This window comes from Electrophorus electricus, chromosome 9 (assembly GCF_013358815.1).
Source record: "Electrophorus electricus isolate fEleEle1 chromosome 9, fEleEle1.pri, whole genome shotgun sequence".
Lineage (NCBI taxonomy): Eukaryota > Metazoa > Chordata > Actinopteri > Gymnotiformes > Gymnotidae > Electrophorus > Electrophorus electricus.
In genome coordinates, this window is record NC_049543.1 from 19,528,047 (window position 1) to 19,547,968 (window position 19,922).

At 42.8% G+C, this 19,922-nt stretch overlaps 1 protein-coding gene across 3 annotated transcripts in view; it reads left to right on the plus strand.

The window, feature by feature from the left end:
* The window catches only part of fam184b (family with sequence similarity 184 member B), a 25,738-nt gene extending 5,851 nt beyond the window's left edge, over positions 1-19,887 (plus strand). The window contains exons 2-19 of one of the 3 annotated variants that reach the window (XM_027016551.2): positions 3,587-3,760; positions 3,848-4,507; positions 6,499-6,634; positions 7,014-7,165; positions 7,834-8,073; positions 8,187-8,282; positions 9,085-9,282; positions 9,445-9,551; positions 9,695-9,812; positions 9,927-10,118; positions 10,218-10,422; positions 10,625-10,755; positions 11,414-11,577; positions 15,293-15,430; positions 17,318-17,429; positions 17,570-17,674; positions 18,400-18,677; positions 18,802-19,887. In XM_027016551.2, coding sequence (XP_026872352.2) covers positions 3,587-3,760; positions 3,848-4,507; positions 6,499-6,634; positions 7,014-7,165; positions 7,834-8,073; positions 8,187-8,282; positions 9,085-9,282; positions 9,445-9,551; positions 9,695-9,812; positions 9,927-10,118; positions 10,218-10,422; positions 10,625-10,755; positions 11,414-11,577; positions 15,293-15,430; positions 17,318-17,429; positions 17,570-17,674; positions 18,400-18,677; positions 18,802-18,892 — 3,297 coding nt within the window. In that variant the 3' untranslated portion in view covers positions 18,893-19,887. Of the gene's footprint in view, positions 1-3,586; positions 3,761-3,847; positions 4,508-6,498; positions 6,635-7,013; positions 7,166-7,833; positions 8,074-8,186; positions 8,283-9,084; positions 9,283-9,444; positions 9,552-9,694; positions 9,813-9,926; positions 10,119-10,217; positions 10,423-10,624; positions 10,756-11,413; positions 11,578-15,292; positions 17,234-17,317; positions 17,430-17,569; positions 17,675-18,399; positions 18,678-18,801 lie in introns of those variants that run through there. The other 2 variants (XM_027016552.2, XR_004776489.1) reach the window with 2 other exon arrangements.
* The last annotated feature ends 35 nt before the right edge of the window (positions 19,888-19,922 follow it).

Below are 19,922 nucleotides of genomic sequence, written 5' to 3' on the forward strand. Positions count from 1 at the left end.
CTGACAGGAGTTTAAGAGTCAGTCCTGTTTTTTTACCAGGCTGACAGGAGCCAAGGTCCACCAGGTGTCTTTAGATTATTCACTGTCATATTGCCATCTGTACCCATTTCACATATAATCTTTGTTCTACTAACTGTAGAAAGGTTAATATTAAAATACCTTCTTAATATTTTCAAGCAACAAGGCACATTAACTTTTTAGTCCATCTGCTATAATGTATGGTGGATGCCCAAATTTTACCATTCAGCTGGACATCTATTTTTGTTTGTTTGTTTGTGTAATGCAGGGAGGCTTGGCAGGATGCAAAAGAGGAGCCGTGATGCATACAATGACGTTTATTTAGAGACATGGAAGACAACATAGGACTAAGGCTATCATGGGATCAAACACTGAAAACATTAACATGAAGGATTTATATATGCACACATTAACAACACAAAGAGGAGAAGGTGTGAAACACATGGGGGCGTGGCCACACAGATGAACACACACACACACACACACACACACCTAGGGAGACGTTTGGGGGGAGGGGCTGTATCGTGACAGTTTGTCTGTCCGTCATTAATCAAAAATATATACTGCTACTACTACTACTACTACTACTACTACTACTAATAGTAATAAATAAATAATAAAAAGGCATGATAATGTTTTATGTTTAATATTTTAATAGTATGTTACCTGTAATACATACATTTATACAGTACAAATACATAGCAAAAACTCAAATTCTAATGCTAATTTTAGTAGATAAAAGCGAACAGTCCTCCTCGTAATGGCTACACCTCCCTGATTAGGTATATTTTCTTACCTTTGTTAGTTTTCATTTCAGCCCTCTTCTGACTCTACTTCCTCTCTTCCATTTATTATTTTCCTTTCCCCGGAAAATCAGCCAGAACTGAGTTGCTGCAGCAGTGTCCAACTCTTCACTGATGGCAGATAAAAGAACCATTGGAAGGTCAGGTGGTGTCTCAGAATTCACTCCTAACCTCCAATTGTATTTAGCCTGTTTCAATAGATTGAAGTCTTTATCTGCAGACTGGAAGGGACATGATGAGATTGATTGCCTAAATAAGACATGTGCACTATTCCTTGAACCCACTCACCTCAGGCCAGGATGTCTTTCTTAATCTCTCACTGTCTTTCTGTTACAGTCTGTTTTTAAGTATGGTTCACTGGTCTGAGATCAGAGCAGCATCAGCCCCAGAGGCGGTCAACATCTAATCCAATTGTATAATCAGCCCATCTACTTGACAATCTCCATAATCTGTAAACACACATGCACACACATACACATATATAATTATGGAATTCTATACTTATAGGTTAGGATTTGTGTTAGGATTTTGGGATGAATTAGAAATTGGCTGATACATAGGCAGTGTGGGTTCTGGACAGGTACATGGTGTAGACTAATAAGATATTTAACTTTATGCCTTAGGCCATTTCGAAAGGTCCGTCACTCTTCTGGGACACGTTCAGTAGTCATTTATGCAATTCTGTTGTAGATACTCAAGCAGAACTGGTTGATTGGTTTTTGGTCGCTGTTATATTAGGTTTATTACATTGTTCTCGCCCCAGGGGCTCTCTTCAAGACCAGCACTTATCTTCTGTCCAGATCTGAGAGGGAAAAAAAAGAGAATCATTAATAACCAATACTATTAAAAAGTAACAAAAATAATAATAACAGTAATACACATAAGACATAAGCGTGTTCTGCTGGTTGCAACACCCTCTTCCATCTCTTAAACGCTTCTCTCACAAATCTGCACTGGCTCCTAGTCAAGGCTTGTGTTGCACTGTAGCATGCTTATCCTCACCTTCAAGGTACTCCTTGGCCTAGCGTGATCTTACCCCCATCTACTCTACTTCTCTCCTTCCCACCTCCAAGGTGTCTCAAAGGCTTGGATCTTTATTAGCTGATTAGGCCTTCAACTGACAAGTATTAGCTAATTAGGCCTTCACTTGACAACTAAAAAAACAGACATGCTTGAGGTGGGTTTTTTTTGTTTTGTTTTGGTTTTTTTTTAGTAGCAGGAACTGTGCTGACAAGTATGCAATTCCGCCGTGAGCTTTGAGTCAATACCTGAGAAGTTCGTTGCAAATGTGTTCAAAAATTCAAGAGGTATCAAAATCGATAGGGTTATGTGGGAGGCTAGGGGGAAGAAAGAAAGGGTTGCATGGAGGAGAAAAATCAATATGCTGTCGTGTGCTTCTTTAAGGTCTGGTGGTTGTGGCTGGGAAACTCAACAAGCAGTGAAACAGGCAGGCTTCTGTTGGATGATAGTGGGGGATGGGACCGCTTGTCCTCCAGTTTGGTGTGTGTTGCTAATGAGGCCCACTACTGTTGTGTCATCGCCGACCTGGATGATGAAACTGGACCCGTGTTTGCAACTGATGTGAGGTCTCCAAGGCAATAGTCATTAAGGCAGGACACGGTGGGCTTCTTTGACACTGATATAACGGTGCTGGGTCTGGGGGCTTATTGGCGCTAGCTGGTATGCACATGACAGGGATTGCAGTCGGATCCAGCTGCCTTGCGTGGTTTGACTCCACAGAGTCTCCCTCAAATAAGCCGTGCGTCTGGTCGTTGTGTCCTCCCTACGGGTTCCCTACAGGTGGACTGATGTTCACAGCTACAAAGGGAGAAAAAAAAAAACCTTGGGCTGTACAGTTTGCCGAAGACCTCATAGAGGTCTCCTGTTTATGGCTCATTCTTTAAGAAACACACAGAGCACCTTTGCAAATCCAATTCAGTGATGAGACTTCCCAGGTTTCCTAGTCTTCTTAGCACGAGAGGAGCTGAGCCACCAAACCTGCCGATGTCGTCAACAAGCTGCATGGTTTTTTTCGCAAAATAGAAATGCAGCATAGTCAGTCATCGATAGTAATCAATTATCAGCGGTGGCCTGCGGTATTCCCATTTGGTCGGCCAGGGATCAGAGGTCAGTGAGTAGGATAGATGAGCGAGCAGACCTGCTGCAGTTAGCCTTGGGTCTATCGATGATTCCAGTGCACCTTCCGTGTTCTTCTGCATGCAAGCTTCTTACCTCAAACAGCCGCAACAGGTGGCCACAGGTCTCATGGTCTGGTCCTCGCTTCAAGCCAGTTTCTCCAAACCACAGACCATGTCATAATTCTGGAGGCCTGCTCGAAGTCAAATGATCAGTAGTGATTAGATCCATTTAATTGTACAGTTTAAGAGAATCAAATCAGTAAAGTGGCTGGAATGCCTGTAACTCAATCAAACTAAATAATAAATACTGCTCAGTCAACATGGCCATTGAGGACATAATTCCAAAAAATCAAAGGCCCATATAGCAGAAAGTAACATTATTGCTGTTTTTAATTTAATCCTAACTGAATACAACAAAAACATAATGTCCAAATACCTACTACTGTATACTGCATATTTCAGAGTACATTTTACTCTTTTTAACTGAATACTTTTGTGCACTTTCATTTTGGAAGACGATCCATTGATCAATTTAATTGCATTAAAGCATATTTCTTGTAGTTCTATTTCCTTTTTATTCTCATCTGGTTTTCCTCTCGTCCGTTGTACAAATATGCATGTATGTAGGTGATATACTCTCTCAACACTAAGAATGAGGAACAAGAAGCGACCTTGCACATACTACGGCGTGCTACCATGGAGACCCAGGGTACCCTCCAGTCAACCACTAGTCAGGATGAGGAGGAGTCTGCATCAGCCCTCAGAACCCGCCTCTTAGAGCTCCAGGCCACAGTGGAAGAGGTCGAACATATGTACACGCACTTCCAAACGCATGTTGTACGCCACACGGTTTTGGTCTGTTTTCATAAGGCCATGTACGTTTCTCAGGTGGAGGAGCGTGGGCAGAGGGCTGAGGTGGAGTACGTGGAGCATGTAGCCATGCTGACCCAGGAGGCGGTGGACCTGCGGCGGGACTGCCAAAGCCTGAAGGTAGAGAGGGACAGCCAGCGCCGACTGCTTCAGCAGGTCCAGGAGGACAACATCCGCCTGGAGGAGCAGTGCCAGCAGCTGAGTCAGGAGAGGGATAAGGACCAGAAAAGAGAGGAAGACGAGAGGAAGAGGAGGGAGGAGGAGGAGGAGAAGAGGGAGAGAGAGGGTGAGGAGCTTAGGAGGGAGGTCGAGGAGAGGAAGCGGCTGGAGGAGGAGTGCGAGAAGCGGCTGCGCGCGCTGAGGGCAGAGCTCAAGACCCTGCAGGAGGACAGAGAAAGGGCAGAGGAGGAGTGGAGGAGCGAGAAGGAGGAGTGGAGGAGCAGGATGCAGGTCTTGGAAGAGGAGAGACGAGAGGAGCAGGAAGCAGCGAGGAAAACGCTGCAGCAAATTCTGAATGAGCACATGAGCCAGTGGCAGCAGAAAGAGGAGGAGAACCGCAAATCCCACAATGCAATGCTGCAGCAGAGGCTGAAGAAGGTGGAGGCGGAGCTGGAAACACGAGAACAGGGGCTGAATGACTGCACCAGACACATCAGCAAATTGCAAGAGAGAATAGAGGTATACACACCCGCACACTACTCCCAGTGTGTCTGGGAAAGTTGTAATTAGGCTACTAGTGTGAGTGATGCTTCCATTTCCAGCTGATTAGAAGGGTCAGACATAAATTCCCTTAATTAGTATCACTCACCCACTCTTTCTCTCTCTCACAGCTGTGCAGAAAGAGATGGCACATAGTGCCCTTTATTTAGTACAAGTAGTCTATGAAATGTTTTATACAGTACAGAAAGACTGTCTGCAATAATCTGGCTATTAAATGTAATTATCTGTAATAATTACATTAGATTATCTACTATATAGTGCATACTGGATTTTGATTATTGGATTTTAATTATATCTACAAAGCAGAAGTGTATATACATTGTCTCATACATTAATCAGAAAACATTATAACCACTTAGAGATGAAGTAAATAACATTGATTATCTCATTACAGTGGCACCTGTCAAGGGGTGGGATATATAAGGCAGCAAGCGAACAGTCAGTTCTTGGCCTCTAAATTCCCTACATCTCTATTCGATCGAGCATCTGTGGGATATGCTAGAAAAACAAGTCTAATCCATGGAAGCTCCACCTCACATCTTGGAGGACTTAAAGGATTTTAAGTAGCTTATAACATCTTGCTGCCAAGATACCACAGGACAACTTCAGAGCTCTTGTGGAGCCAATGTTCCAACAGGTCCGAGCAGCACAGGGGCACTATGCAATATCAGGCAGATGGTTTTAATGCTATGGCTGACTGGTATATATTCAGTTAATCAAAGAAAAAAAAAAAGGTTGTTATACCTTTATAAAAATGGTCTTTAAAAAAAATCAGAACATGAAAGTGTCTAAACAATAAAGAGTAACAGCTGAGGACCAACCAATGTTGAAAAGGTCATTGCCGACCTCAGAATCAGAGTATTTCACTTCATTTACATTGTGTCAGATTGGTTTACCTGGAGGAATCGCTAAAAGAAAAATATTTCCCTGGCCAACCATGGAGGAGAAAACAGTCACTAATCACCAGATCTTCCGAATTAAGATCTGCAAACTGACAGGATTTGTATGATACCAACTGGACAGAATAACGAAAGCAAAACAACCCACAAATAACCCAACTCAGAAGGCAGAGTGACTGTTTTGAGAAAATAAAGTTTAAAAAAAACAAAACAATAAAAATGCTCTCAATTTGTTTTTAATTGTCCTTATGTTTTGTACATTGTAAGGAGGACTCAGGTTTGGGTATTTACAGAATCTTATGCAATATAGCATAAGAAGCATAAAAAAAAGATTCCTAGTTGGTTTCTTTTGGCAAACAATACTAGGGATGTGATAACATTCTGGAAGAAAAATCTAAATTAAATTTATGGATTCTAAACAAAATATTTAAGAATAAATATACCAACATGATGTGAAATGAAGTGTCAGAAGATTTTAAATGGAATTTACAGGACCAGTCACTGATTGCAGGAGTGAAGCCAATGTAAAAAAACACCCCGGTTTGGTATCTTCTAAGATGCGGATAAAACTGAATTTTAGAAAGTCATTTACAAGACAGACTAACATTAAGGTCCTTCAAATAACGATGAGCCAGCTGAAATACAGAAGCACACATGGGTAGGCTCTCCTCCAAAACATCAATGGGAAAGATTTCACTTATAAATACATTCAGTTTATAGCCAAAAAAGGCACTAAATGGAAAAAAAACCCAAAAACTGTACGTATAATTCAACGTAGTGAAATAGCAGGGTTAGAGATGAACAGCACATTCAGTATGCAGTGAAATTGTATTCCCTAGACCAGCTCTGTCCGGTCCACGAATCTGTGTTACTTTGTGAATGGAAATAGCCTAAGGATCCAGCACTATTCAAAGAGTTTGGGAAAGAATGGACAGCCTATCTAGTGCCTCTTCCCAAGAGGGACTGTGTAGACTATAACTCATTAGTGCACACCGGTGTTTGAGGAGATGTGGCGAAGAATTTAAACTCCGCCCCCCCCGCCCCCTTTAGGACCTGGAGGAACAACTAGAAAACGGCCGCTACCGAGTTGCAGAGGCGGAACGGACAGCGAAGAAAGCAGAGGAGGAGCTGACCGTGGCGAAGGAGCGCTTGCTGCTGCAAGAGAACGAACTGCAAAGCAAGTCGGGTAAAATCGCTCTGCAAGCCACACGCCGACGGGTTCCTGGCACGCTTTGGACACCCGTCTGTAGTGTAAAGTGTAAAGGAGAGTGGCACACTCACCATTTAACCCCTGCCCTTTGAGAATGGAATCAGATGCCATCGCCGTGGACGTCTTGGCTATGGGCGGCGAAATTTCACTGCTTTGATCTGGTCTAAGCACCTGTTCATTAGCCGGTTTTCACCAGGGTGCCATTTGAAAAGCCGCTTAGTGACAGATCCCTCTCTCTCCCTTTAATCATCTCTCACCTCTTCTACTTCCTTCCTTCCTTCCTTAGCCATCTCTGTTTCTCTCTAACCCTCCTTATGTTCTCACTCTCTCTTTCTCTTAACTCCTCTCTCTGTAGAGGAGCTGCTAAGCCAGAGCTCCTCTCAGGTGAAGGTCTCAGCTGAGGTGGAGGAGCTGAGGTCACAGCTGAGCCGCCTCAACATCCGCAACAAGGAGCTGGAACTCCAGAACAGTGGCCGTTCAAATGACCATGCACGCATGCTCAAACAGGTATGCGCTCAAATGTGCTTAAACAGGTGTGTCAACGTCTAATTGGGTAAATCACGCCCCCAGATACTTCCCAGGGTTACACATGATCAACACACTAAATATATACCAGGTCATATAAGTTAAACAAGATGTACATTACAAAATCAAAGTCCTGATGTATTATTTTTATTTGTATGTTCTCCATCAAATAGTGGAACTAAAAAGTTAAGAGACATAGTAAACCAAGGTGAATTTTTTTGCCAGTTCATGTTTACAAGACTTGTCTCAGCCAGACACTGAAATTTCACTTTTAATGGAGAATATTTTACAAGCTATTTGATCATTCTGCTCAGTGTGTTGTTCTAGCAAGCAGATGTTCCCTTAGAATGCTTCTCTGCAGTCATCATTTCCATTTACTTGCATGGCTTTCTATCACTGCACAGTGCCTCTCATTGACACAATGAGAACAGGCGCCACTGCATTCAAAATCAATGCGCAGAGAATGACCTTTTCTTCACAGAGGAGAAAATAACAAGGATGAAGAACTAAAAAGGCCAAATTGGGCTATTTTTATAATACTAATCACAGATGTTGTCAAAGAGCAGTTATATTTTAAGCATGAGTAAAGTGTGTCCTTTAAGTATATATCTGTCATGTGTACACCGTGTGTGTGTGTGTGTGTGTTCCAGCACGCAGACACCCTGTCCTCCATGCGTTTAGAGCTGCAGCGTGCTCATACAGAGGAGATCCGGCGCCTCTATCAGGAGGTGGAGAAGGAGCGGGGGTTGGACAGGCAGGAGCTGGAGGAGGAGAAGGGACGTCTGAAGGAACAACTGCGGAAGGCCCTGGAGGAGGTGATCCGCAAGCATGCCAGCGAGCTGCGGCAGGTGCACACTGCGCTGGACTCCGAAAGGAGGACGAAGGAACAGGTACGTGTGAGGGCCAAGCCCTGCAGTGGGGGGGGGGGGGGGGGGGATCAGTGTGGCGGTAATGGGGGTGACGCCCTTTCTGAGTTCATGACCTGTGACCCCCCCCTTGACAGGCTGAGGAACAGAGGAGGGCTGCTGAAGAGGACAGGCAGCACCTGGTGACAGAGGGGGAGGAGCTCCGCATGCAAATGCAGCTGTCCATCACAGAGGTTAGAAGAAAAAAACAAAAAACAAAAAAAAACAGCGAACGATACAGAAAAATGACCAGTGGAATTCCCATCTTGCTGAGAAAATCATTTGAAGGTGTATATACAGTATTAAGCCATTCGAGATATATGCAAAAGAGGTCATGGAAAGGAATTTTATAACTCGACTATTCTAAGTAATTGCAGGGCAGCCTGAGAATCTCTGAGCCTAATACATAATCATGAGACATAATAATTCTTATAGCACCACCTCCAAAATATACTTGTGCATAACTCTTCCAACTATGCTGGTTCAAGACACTACGGAATGAAATATATTATACATTTAATTTTACTGTCCTGCTTTCAGAGAGTGACTATCTGACATTCCTATCATTTAATAGATGTAATATGGTAAAATGTGTATTAAAGCTCCGAGCTCCGAGAACGTTTTTTGGAGCTCCATTAAAGTTATGGTATTCCATCTAAAGAAATAAACCATGTCAAATATGAAAAAGAAATAGAATCTGTTCGGAAGAAAAAAGTTCAAAGCCGTTTTGCATTTACACTTACATTTTTTTGCAAAAACTGGTATCTTGGCAAGTGAAAACATCTTCAATCTAGTGTATATATCAAACTTTTAAACTGTTAAAAAAATGAAAAAAGGTTTAGCACTAAGAGTAGCATTAAATATGTCATTCCTAGAGTTTCACACAAAAAGAACTGCTGCTCAGATCACCCTGGATCAATATGCGGTGCCTAGGGCACTACGCGTATCTGGTGTCAACGCTTTCAATAGGCATACCTCTAAATGCTTCTCACACAGATAAGCAAACTGCAGGAAGTGATCCAGTCACTGGAGAAGGAGAAGGAGGAAGCACAGAGGAGAGAGGAACAGAGAGAGCGTGAGCGGGAAAGGGAGCAGGAACAGGAGAAGGAAAAGGCTGGGCCTGTGTGTGGGCCTGAATGCGAGAGACTTAGGGGAGAGCTGGAACACACACACCATAGCCTAGAGCAAATACAGGTATGTGCGCATGTGTACATGCAGGCCAGCCCCCCCCCCCCCACACACACAGTGTGCTTTTGGCCAGTATAGGTCTTGCTGACTCCAGCGAGAGAGAGGTTGGCATACACCCACCATAGCCCTCATTTGCCCCATTAACTTACCTATGCCTGCATTCTCTAGAGGGACTTTGCTCTGCAGAAGGAAAGCCTGCAAGCAGAGATCTCCAGTCTGAAGAAAGAGAGAGAGATACTACAGCAGGCCAACCACAGCATGGAGGAGAGGATCAGGTGTGTATTGAGACTGAGATGCAGCTGTAGACTGGGCCATATGTGTAGCCTTGCCAATTAAGAAAGCATACTTAATTCAATTATACATTTCTGAATAGTCTAAAAAAAAGATCTTTTATATGTATGTGTATGTATGTGTGAAGGTTGCAGTTTGAGAAGAATTTCTCTGATCATGTGGCGGATGTACAGAAAGAAAGAGAAAAGGAGATCAAAGACCTTAATCATCACTGGCAGCACAGGCTGGAAGAGCTACAGACACAGGTAACACACACACACACACACACACGCACACACACACACACACACACACACACACACACACACGCACAAACACTCACTTATTCTCTGCGAACCTCCACCTTGCTGTATCTCCAGCTGGAGGAGAACAGAACTCTCTCCGAGAGGGGGACCGGAGAAAGAGGGAGGGACAGCAGCCCCGGGAACGGAGAGATGGAACGAATGAAGCTTGAGATCCAGAAAACAAGAGACATGAACAGATCACTCCGAGTACAGCTCCACTGTACCGTCCAAGAGAAGGAGCGGTTGATGAAGAAACAGCAGTTACAGGTCAACGGCACATGCACGCCAAGATACACCTGCTGTTTCACTTATACTGAGTGTGCTTTTGGAACGCTGAGTGTACACGTGTGTGTGCGCGCGTTTTAGGTCGTACAGGAGGAGGACGAGGACGAAGAGACGGTGAGGGCAGACACAGGGAGGGAGGGGTGCGACTGGCCACAGCGAGAGGAGGAACTATTACGGGCAGAGAACCTGAACCACCAGCGTGTCCTGCAGGCCCTGGAGACACGCGCAAGCGAGGAGCTGCAGGTGGAGAGACAGCGCCTCCACACGCAGCATAAACTACAGCTCGGTAACGGAAAGAGTACACAGACACAACACCCACCGAGAAGCCATGGCTAGCCTCAGTGTTCATTAAAAATAGACATAGAGTGAAATGGTGCATACACAAACGGGCCCTACAGCTATAAATGACCCGTTACATGATATGCACCGTTTCATTTTTAAAGCGTCTGGTGTGTCTTCTCTGCATGTGCCTGTATATATGTGTGTAGAGAAGCAAAAAGCAGAGCTCACCCAGCAGCACACAGAGTGGGTAAAGCAGGTCACACAGAGGCACATGCAGCAGATCGAAGACCTGCAGAACGAACTGCGAACCCACACACAAATGGTGGCCCTGCAACAGGTAAAGCTTTCATCTGCTAGCCCACACACCATGATAATGATCCTGTGGCACCACTATTGTACTCTGTGATCCTGTGATTCACACACATTCATCATACGAGATGACAGTTTCTTAGTTACTCGGTTGTACTTATGGACTAGCAGTCATATTTCAATCAGTTTCAGTGCTTCGAGGTTAACTGACTCATGGTAATTTGTCTCATTTTCTGCAAATATTTCTGAAGTGTTTTTTAAAAAGGGGCATTTGATGTAAAGATATTTTGCATATGTAAATGCTGTATTCATACATGTTTGCATAGACTATTTCACAGCACTCAAAGGTGCATTTACAGCATAGATGTATATTAAAAACATTCAGCTAACACGTGAGCGTTAGTCAAAAACAGGTCACTAATAAAGTGGCCTGTGAGGGTTGACAACACACACAGGGGTCAGAACATCTGTACAGTCAGTCATCTGACTTCAGAGTACAAATAGTGGTGCCAAGAGACATAGAATACAGCATACACTTGACTATAAAACGTATGACAGCCTGTTAGGTACGACTCTAGAGTGTGTCTTCCTAACAAAGTGGTCCCTGGGCGAATAATCGACCCGCACACTAATGGTGAAGCTCAGCACAAGGGATAACACTCCCCTTCCGCCTTCCACTCCACCAGGATCTGAAGCAGCAGAACCGGCTGCAATCACTGGAGAGACAGCTGGATGAGAGGAGCAGCGAAGTGCAGGAGCTGAAGAGAGCGAACGAGGAGCTGAAAGAACAAGTGAACGCGCTCAGAGCCGAGAGACTGGCCAGCACTGACAACAAACACCCAGGCAGAAGGTCAGATTTTCATTTTCAAAATGGTGTTACTTACAATAAGGGTAACACCATATGACATTAGTTAATGGAGTAGATAACAGGAATTAAAGCTGCTATAGATTAATTTTGCAGTTCTTTCTAACGTCTGACAGACATAGCTGCTGGGGGAGTCCAACCCATTCCTTCAATTCCTTGACCTTCCTCCAAAAACATGCACACTTAGCCTAGGATTCATATTAGCTAGCACATAATCAGATACACTCTATGGCCAAAAGTATGCAGACACCTGACCATCACTCCTATGGGTTTGTTGAACATCTTAGTCCAAAACCATGGGCATTAAAATGGAGTTATCCCCCTTGCAACCCTTAACAGCCCCTACTCTTTTAGGAAGGCTTCCCACAAGTTTTGGAGAGCTACTGAGAATTTGCATCCATTCAGGCAAAGGCCTGAATGGATGTTGAGTTTAAGGTGTTGAGTTTTCAGAGCTCTAAGGGCCATCCCAAAACTGCTGCCCCAACATTAGAAGCATATAGTTGTCTAAATATTTTTGTCTTCTGTAGCATTAACATTAACCAAACCCTGAAAAACAGCCCCAGACCATTAGCCCTCCTCTACCAATCTTCACTGTTGGCACTTAGCATTCTGGAAGTCAAAGACCTCCTTGCATCCGCCAAACCCCAAGTCGTCCATCAACCAGCAATATAGCACAGCGATAGTCAACAATCCAAAGAATGTGTTTCCACTGCTCCAGAATCCATGGACAGCGGTGTTGGGAAGTTTGGAATTGTAGTGAGGGACGCAACAGAGAACAGACAGTTATGACATGCTACGTGCTTCAGCATTCGCCGGCTTCACTCTGCGAGTTTGTATGGTCTACCACTTAATGGTAAAGTCTAGGCCTACTGCTATTGCTCTTAAACAGCATCGACTCTGTGCCCAGTCTTGATAAATGAGACGAATGACCTGATTTTATAGGAGAGTCTTGCTTGCCAAGAAGTCAACTGCTAGCATTTATAAGTTGCAATATGCTTATGATTGAAATGGATTTGTGTCGCATTAGTGTTTGAAAATTTCAATATTATTCGTCAAAAGTAGGTTAGTCAGTATGTAGCATAATCCACACCAGAGGTCGTCGGCTCTGGACATTGAATTTAGTTTGTGGTCCGGAATTTTGTAATCTTTGGTAGATGAATAACCATACCAGAGTCCTAGGTAATGTAGGGATGGAAAATCTGTAGTACCTAGACCTTTAGAGCTGTAACTTGGTTATGTACATTATATGACAAATTAACTACCAGTGATTTCAAAATCCAGGACCAGATTTTAGATTTGAGGTGTGGAGATGAATATCACTGTTCTTTACCACTGTTCTTCAGTTATCTACCAATATATCATTTCCCACATTTTATCATGAATTCACTTAGTTCAGTTAATCACCTCCATTTTGCGGGAAGTGCTTAAAGTGAACCACTATGGCAGCAAATATCAGGTCAGAGAATTTCTGATGACAAAGTCATAGAGAAATAGAAATTACAAGCTCCTGCAGCTTGCCTGGTAGAGCGGGTAGGGCGAGGTGCTTCCAGCATCTTGTTTATTATGCATGTCATGGATTAGATTCTCAAGGAGGCACATGTGCTGTCAAACTTATCCAGACTAATTTAGCAGTATCTGTACATGAGCATCTGCCAACCAATATTATAATTTTTTAAAATCATTTTATTACATGCTACTTTAAAGGTTATGCTGGTAGTTTTCCAGCTTTATATAAATGTTAGGAAGGTTATACATCTTTGGGAAGCTTTGGATTTTTCATTTTCATTTGATGACTATCTAAAGCTAATCGCTTAACCTTGTTTTGAAAACAACTACATGGTTCTGCCTGGTTATGAGTTACACACAGCTGCAGCTAGCTGATGGCTGCAGAGACATCCTCAGCTTGTCCCTGGCCCAATCTCCTGTAGTTCAGCATGAATACAACTGAGCAGATTCTCATCATGTGTTTGAATGACTGCCCCGTTGCACCCAGGCTCGTAATAATGAAGTGCTTTGAAAGGTGAAATGTCCCACATTAAAGCCAGCATTCAAGATACCACCCATCTGCTTCCTGGATAAACTGCCCCACTGAAGATGCCATCACTACAGCAACCAACATTACACTAACGCACCTTGACAACTGGACACGTACGCGAGGATGTTCATTACCTTCAGCTCAGTATTTCACATGTCATCCTCATGAATCTGGCTAACAAATGTCACACGTCTGTACTATGATTCCACACCTAACACAATCCTGGACTTGCTCAATGGTCTGGCCACATTGCTGCAGTCCCTGTAAAGCCACGACCACCACCAGACATAACACCGTCGTCAAATGACACTACGACAGGACAGACTACAAGGAGAAGACGTTACCTCAAGAGGACTGGAGCGCGGAAAACAATCTGTGCCCGAGCAATGAGTCAGGAAGCAGAGTGGGAACCAGAAGCCCGTTTTCATCAGTGAAGCCAACTTTGAGAGGGCAACTGCTTCAAGATCCACAAGACCTCTCATCTCCACTCTAATCAAGAAGGCCCACTAGTGACAAACACTTCATTAAGAGGGTGAAGACATCCAGTCTGGATCGGGACCTCCTCGGTGGGGAAGATGTCAGCTCGCACGGCTCCGCAGTGGCTGGTCAGAAGCCTGCAGGGAACCAGAAGCGTGTTCTGCCATTTGTAAAGGACATTTATGGCAATAGACAGCTCTCTGCATTACCACAACCTACTGCGCCCAGATTCCCTTCTGTTTTGCTTCCCTACCATCTGGTTAGCTGTAATAGATTAGTCATGCACAGCCAGACTATGAGACAGGTTTTATACTAGAGCTGTCTGGCTGCTGATTCCCACCCACCTAATGTGCCACTCATTAAACTGTAGACTGTTGTAGTATTTTTCTTCATGGAAATTGGGATTGGAACCACAAAGTGCAATAACCAAGCCTTACTGTAACCATATTGCTTTGATGATTACCAGCATGACATTGACTTCATCATTTATATATTACCGTCTACTTTATACATAGCTTTGGTACACTACTCTTTACATAGTACAATAGTACTCCCATAGTCTGGTAGTGCTCTCTGCCTTTCAGGGCTCTGTCTTTTTGTATTTGTGCTGTGAGCATCATGCAGATTGCACCAGTGATACCAATAAATAAGCTCTTTGGTATGCTGTATTAAAAAGACAATAAATTTTAACTGGCATGACGATAAAGCTGAATTCTACCGAACAATGAGAAAGATAAAAAGGATCTTCTGTCCAACTACTTGGGTCAAACATTCCTCTGAAACAGTGTCCCTCGAAAGCCTTGTTTGTCCAAAAGAATTCTCACTACCAACTCAATGCACAGCCCATTTACAAATATTCCCTCTTAAAAAATGCATTTAACTGCACTGATTATTTTCTTAGGGCTACACTGATGATACATTCTAACTATCTTACTTTGACAAAAAAAAAGTAATATACAAACAGGAAATATTGATGTAAGCTGACATTCAAGCTTGCGTCCATGCTAGTTTTCTAACTAGTTTAATTATAAGAGCCAAGTTATACACAGTGATTCACAAAAACACCACCACCCACTTAGGTAAAAATGTCACCGAAAAGTTCTGAACTTAAGTGATAGTAAATATTTCTTGTTTACTAGACATATATAGTCAATAATTGTGACATTTTTGAATGTCCACATTGTTTAGTTCCTGGAAGGAGAGAGAGGATGAGGGCAAGACAGACACCACAACAAGAAACCACCAAACGGAGGTCCAGACCATAACGTCAGACTTTGCCTCTGCCGAGATACGACTTCAGGCCCGCATTGTCGCCTTGGAAACTGAGTACCTACAACACCCACATCATCAATAATGCACAACACACAAACACAACGCTCAAACCTGAGCATCACCAAACTAGATGGCCAAAACTACACACAAATTTGTGAGCTTCATTTGCTGCTGTTACATTTACCAATCATTTAATACACTTAAATAGCCTGCTGAGATGGCATTTCTAGGCAGTGTGGTCCTGTGGTTAAAAACCAGCTGCTAGAGCACGGCTTATGTAAATTGCACTTGAGCTATAAACGTACTGCACACCTGCAACGAGTGTGTAATTAAATGTAAATAAAGGCTAAGCACCAGCTAATATGAACGTGTCAATCACAGAAACATAGCGAAAGCTGAGTTTCTAACTTATTATTGATAGTTAGAAAACCCTTTTAATTTTTTTAAATTTTATTTTACAAACTTAATCAATACTGCTTGTTTAGCCCCACGCGCTGTCTTCGGAATCTGTCGTAAACGTCATACGTATGACGTAGATGGACAACAACTCAAGAAGCTGAACTGTAGCTAGATGATGCAAAATGACAAAAAGGCGTGTTGTCTTTGGCTGCAATAATTCAATGTACAGTGGGACACCCATGCACAAATAGCTAAAATTCCTAAAATATTTGTCAACTTTAAAAGGACACATTGGAAAGGACCATACGCCAACTCCATTACCAGTAGTGCTCGTTTCATGCCTGAAGATTACCACAACTATGGGATGTGGAAAGCCGGGCTCACACCACGACTTGATCTTAAGTGCTACATTTCTAACAAGATGGGCATGCAAAGAAACTAAAGAGAGGCAAACGGAGAAAGTGAAATTACTTCACCCATTTTAGTTGATGTCAGCTAGCCTTGCTAGCTACTAGGGTAGTAGCTAACCGATTGACTTGCTGTTTGTTGCCTCAAGCCATACTAGGCCAAAACTCCACGCAGTTGCATTAGGTTACACAGATTTATGGACTTTCTTATATATGCGTGAATCGCTATTACAACAATATGCACATCAATCTTTAGCTAGAAAGCTTCTGTTATTAATAGCTCAGTGCGAAGCTTCTGTTTGTTGTTTAAGCTACGTTTCCCACAATGATCCAGCATCTTCCCAAACACGAGTGGTTAACATTTGGCAATTTATTTACGTGTCGTCGTCCCCCCACAGTTAGCACTAGAAATTCACTTAATTCAGCCACGCAGAAGAGGTGTTGATAGTGTATAGCTACAAGGCTAGACACATAACTTATACACATATGATTAACCTACCAAAAAAAGCTATATTAGACCACTAAAGCAAATGCATTAGCTATCTTAGCTAAGACATTGGTTATTAGCAAAAGGGAGCACTACTAACTAGTTGGCAAGCTAGATGACAAGCTATTAAAATGAGAAATATAACCAGTAGGTAGTTAATCATACGCCCCTGCTATAAAAAAGGTGTTAATAGACAAGACAAGATTACTTTCAGTAATACGTTTTACTTTTAGGATCAGTTTTCAGTATAATGGCCAACATAAAAGGGTTTTACCAGTCAGAATTCCCTATTCTGACTAGGCCCGGTTGTTCGTTGCTCTCTTGTGCAGCTGAATTTAACCGTTATGATATAGTCACCCGCACTGTCACTGCAGATTCAGAATCTAATCAATTTTTTTAAAAATGTATTCGGAAACCGAAGACCCAGCACTAGAAAATGCGTAGTCCAAATCAGTCGTAATGGTGTATAATCGCTGCGTTTTTCACTGTTGTCCACGAGTAACTTTCTGGAATTTCTGGAGGGACATCAGGTCCGTTAGGTGGGGCATAGCCTTCAAGTATCTGGTGAGCATAAAATTGCTAAATGTAATACAGCTGTCATGTGTTTGTGTATGCTGTTATGCATGTTTAATGCAATGTATGTGAAAGTAGGCTGAGAGAAAGAGAGGAGAAGGGGAGGAGGAGAGTAGAGGATCTCCACACCATTTCTAAACTGCAAGACAAGCTGACTGAGAGAGACCAGCACATCAAGAAACTAGTGGTTTGTACAAGACATCACACACCTCTACTCACTGGTTCACAGGGCTTAGGTTCATACACCAACTACATGGCTTAGGTTCATACACCAACTACATGCCTGTAGAAACCAGGTTCTTTCTGTGTTATTCTCGTGTCTTCCAGGAAGACCTCCATCAGCTATCCCAGCATCCTCCTCTCAGCAGAGATGGAACACTGAAGCCATATGACCCCAGAACACGACTAGGAAGCCTCACACCTACTCTTAAGGTTACTTTCACAAATCGGTTCATAACTTGAATGTCCCACACACCTAACTCCTATGTATCTATTCATAATGTCAGTTTCAAAAACAATATCATAGCTGTCCTGTAAATAGAACTGCTGCTTAAATTGATTCTAAATTTTAGCAAGTCAAACATGAAGAAACATGCAAAGAAGTTAGGTAGCTCTCCGAACACAATAGAGAGGCTGTTGAGACAGCTTTACAGAGGCAAAATATGAATATGAAACATCAGGTACTGTGTGTGGAAGACTTCAAACTCATTCAAGCAAAGCAAATCTACTTTGAGTTGTTTCTTTGAGCGCTGAGATTGGCAATTTAATTGCAAACGTTCTGTCTCCATTCAAGAAGACATCATCAGTGCAAACTGAACTGCATTGCTCGGTTCGAGTGCTCGCCTTCAAGTACTTTTTTTTGGGTGATGTAATACAGCGTTAGAGTTGTTATTCAAACTAGATCGCCCACGAAATATGAATAACAATGTTAATGCTGTATTACATCAAAAAAAAACAAAAAAAAAAAACCCTCTATTTAAAGGCAAGCACTCAAGCACCAACACAGTTCAATCCGCACCGATGCCGTCTTCTCAAACGGAGACGAAACGTTTGCAATTAAATTGCCAAGCTTGACGCTCAAACGAACAACTCAATTATCAACCCGGGCTACAAATATTTCCAACACATCTCCAAATCTACTTTCGTTGTGCATCCAGAAGCAGACAGTTGAAGACAGCCTGTCACATGTAAGCAGTGGGCTGAATCTCAATTCAATGGAGGTGGGGTCACCAAAGGTCACCAGATCCCCCCCTGTGGAGCTGCCAATGGGCTGTGGGTTCCCCGGCTTGGATCAGGGGAATCGGAGGATCCTGATGTCACGGACAAACACTCCAGTTTCCTCTCATCCAGAAGCCAGGAGTCCTGCCACTAGAAACGCCTCTCCACCTCGAGAACACCCACAGCAATTACACCACAACTACAATCAGTACATCAGGTCATTACACCCACAACACCAATGCAGATAAACTATCAGTATTAACATCGGAACCTAAGACAGCACAACAGGTAATCTCTTTTTACTACTTAATGTTGACATACTGTGTTTGTTGGTGATCTAGGATTCCGTCGGAACAGAGGGTGATTGAAACAGGACATGATGCCCAAGACCCCCAGAGACAGGAGTGGTTCACCAAATACTTCTCCTTTTGAGCACAGTCAAACACTTGTTCACCAGAACAAAAAAGACATGACAGTCAGCAAAAGCTAGTGAACACCCCACAAGGACTACACAATTTTTGTTCTGTCTAAACAGTTGTTGGCACAAAAATATCCACTCCTTCACTCTCTTATGCACTCCTAACTGTTTAGCACATTCAGTACTTTACTGTGAAAGAAAAAAGGACAGTAAAAGACTGAACCATTGTGTCTTATCCCACTCGTGATGATCTGAGCAGCTACATCAGACCTGCCGTGATGTGTTGCTGTGTTACCTTTCAGGGACATTTTCCAGATTAAGCTTGGTCCTAAATTACCTCTTTAAATCCATATAAAATTATTTTCTGTTCAGGAACAGCTTTTATCTGTCTGTAAAGCAGATATGCTCCAAAGGAACTAGCTTTTTAAGGATGGGAAAGTAGGTTAGAGTTCTCCAAATCTTGAAAATACTGCTCCGATTTCCTACTTTATGGTTCTTCAAAATTTTGGGTTGGCAACACAGTACAGTACTGATGCATACCGGAGTGCTACGACATGATGCAATCCTCGTTTTCCCACCTGTTTACACCAAACCTACCTCTGGTGTTTTTGGCTAAAATGCTATCACCATTGAACCTAGTTCTGATCAAAGTTCGAATGTTGTTTTTAGCCAATTTCAGGTGTTGTGGTTTGGTTTGTATAAGTAGAAGCTTCCCTACCGGCAACCTTTGCAATTAACTCCGTCATGAGTACAAACAACTGTAACATGTTCAGGCAGTTGTTCCTTAACTGAGAGTTCTCCTGTTTCAAGATCAGGCTAGTAGATCCTTTTCTTTTGTGGATCAACAAAATGTGCAATTAACTGGCACTGTACGTCACCATACTGTGATTAAAACAGAAATTCAAATTGTTATAGAGGGGCACTGATGTTATATGGAAGATTTGGAATGTTCAATGAGAACCTAAAGGAAGGCTCGTTACTGCTGCATTAAATTTCCATTACAATTTAATGGCACCTTCTTAAACTGTCACATTTATGCATAAT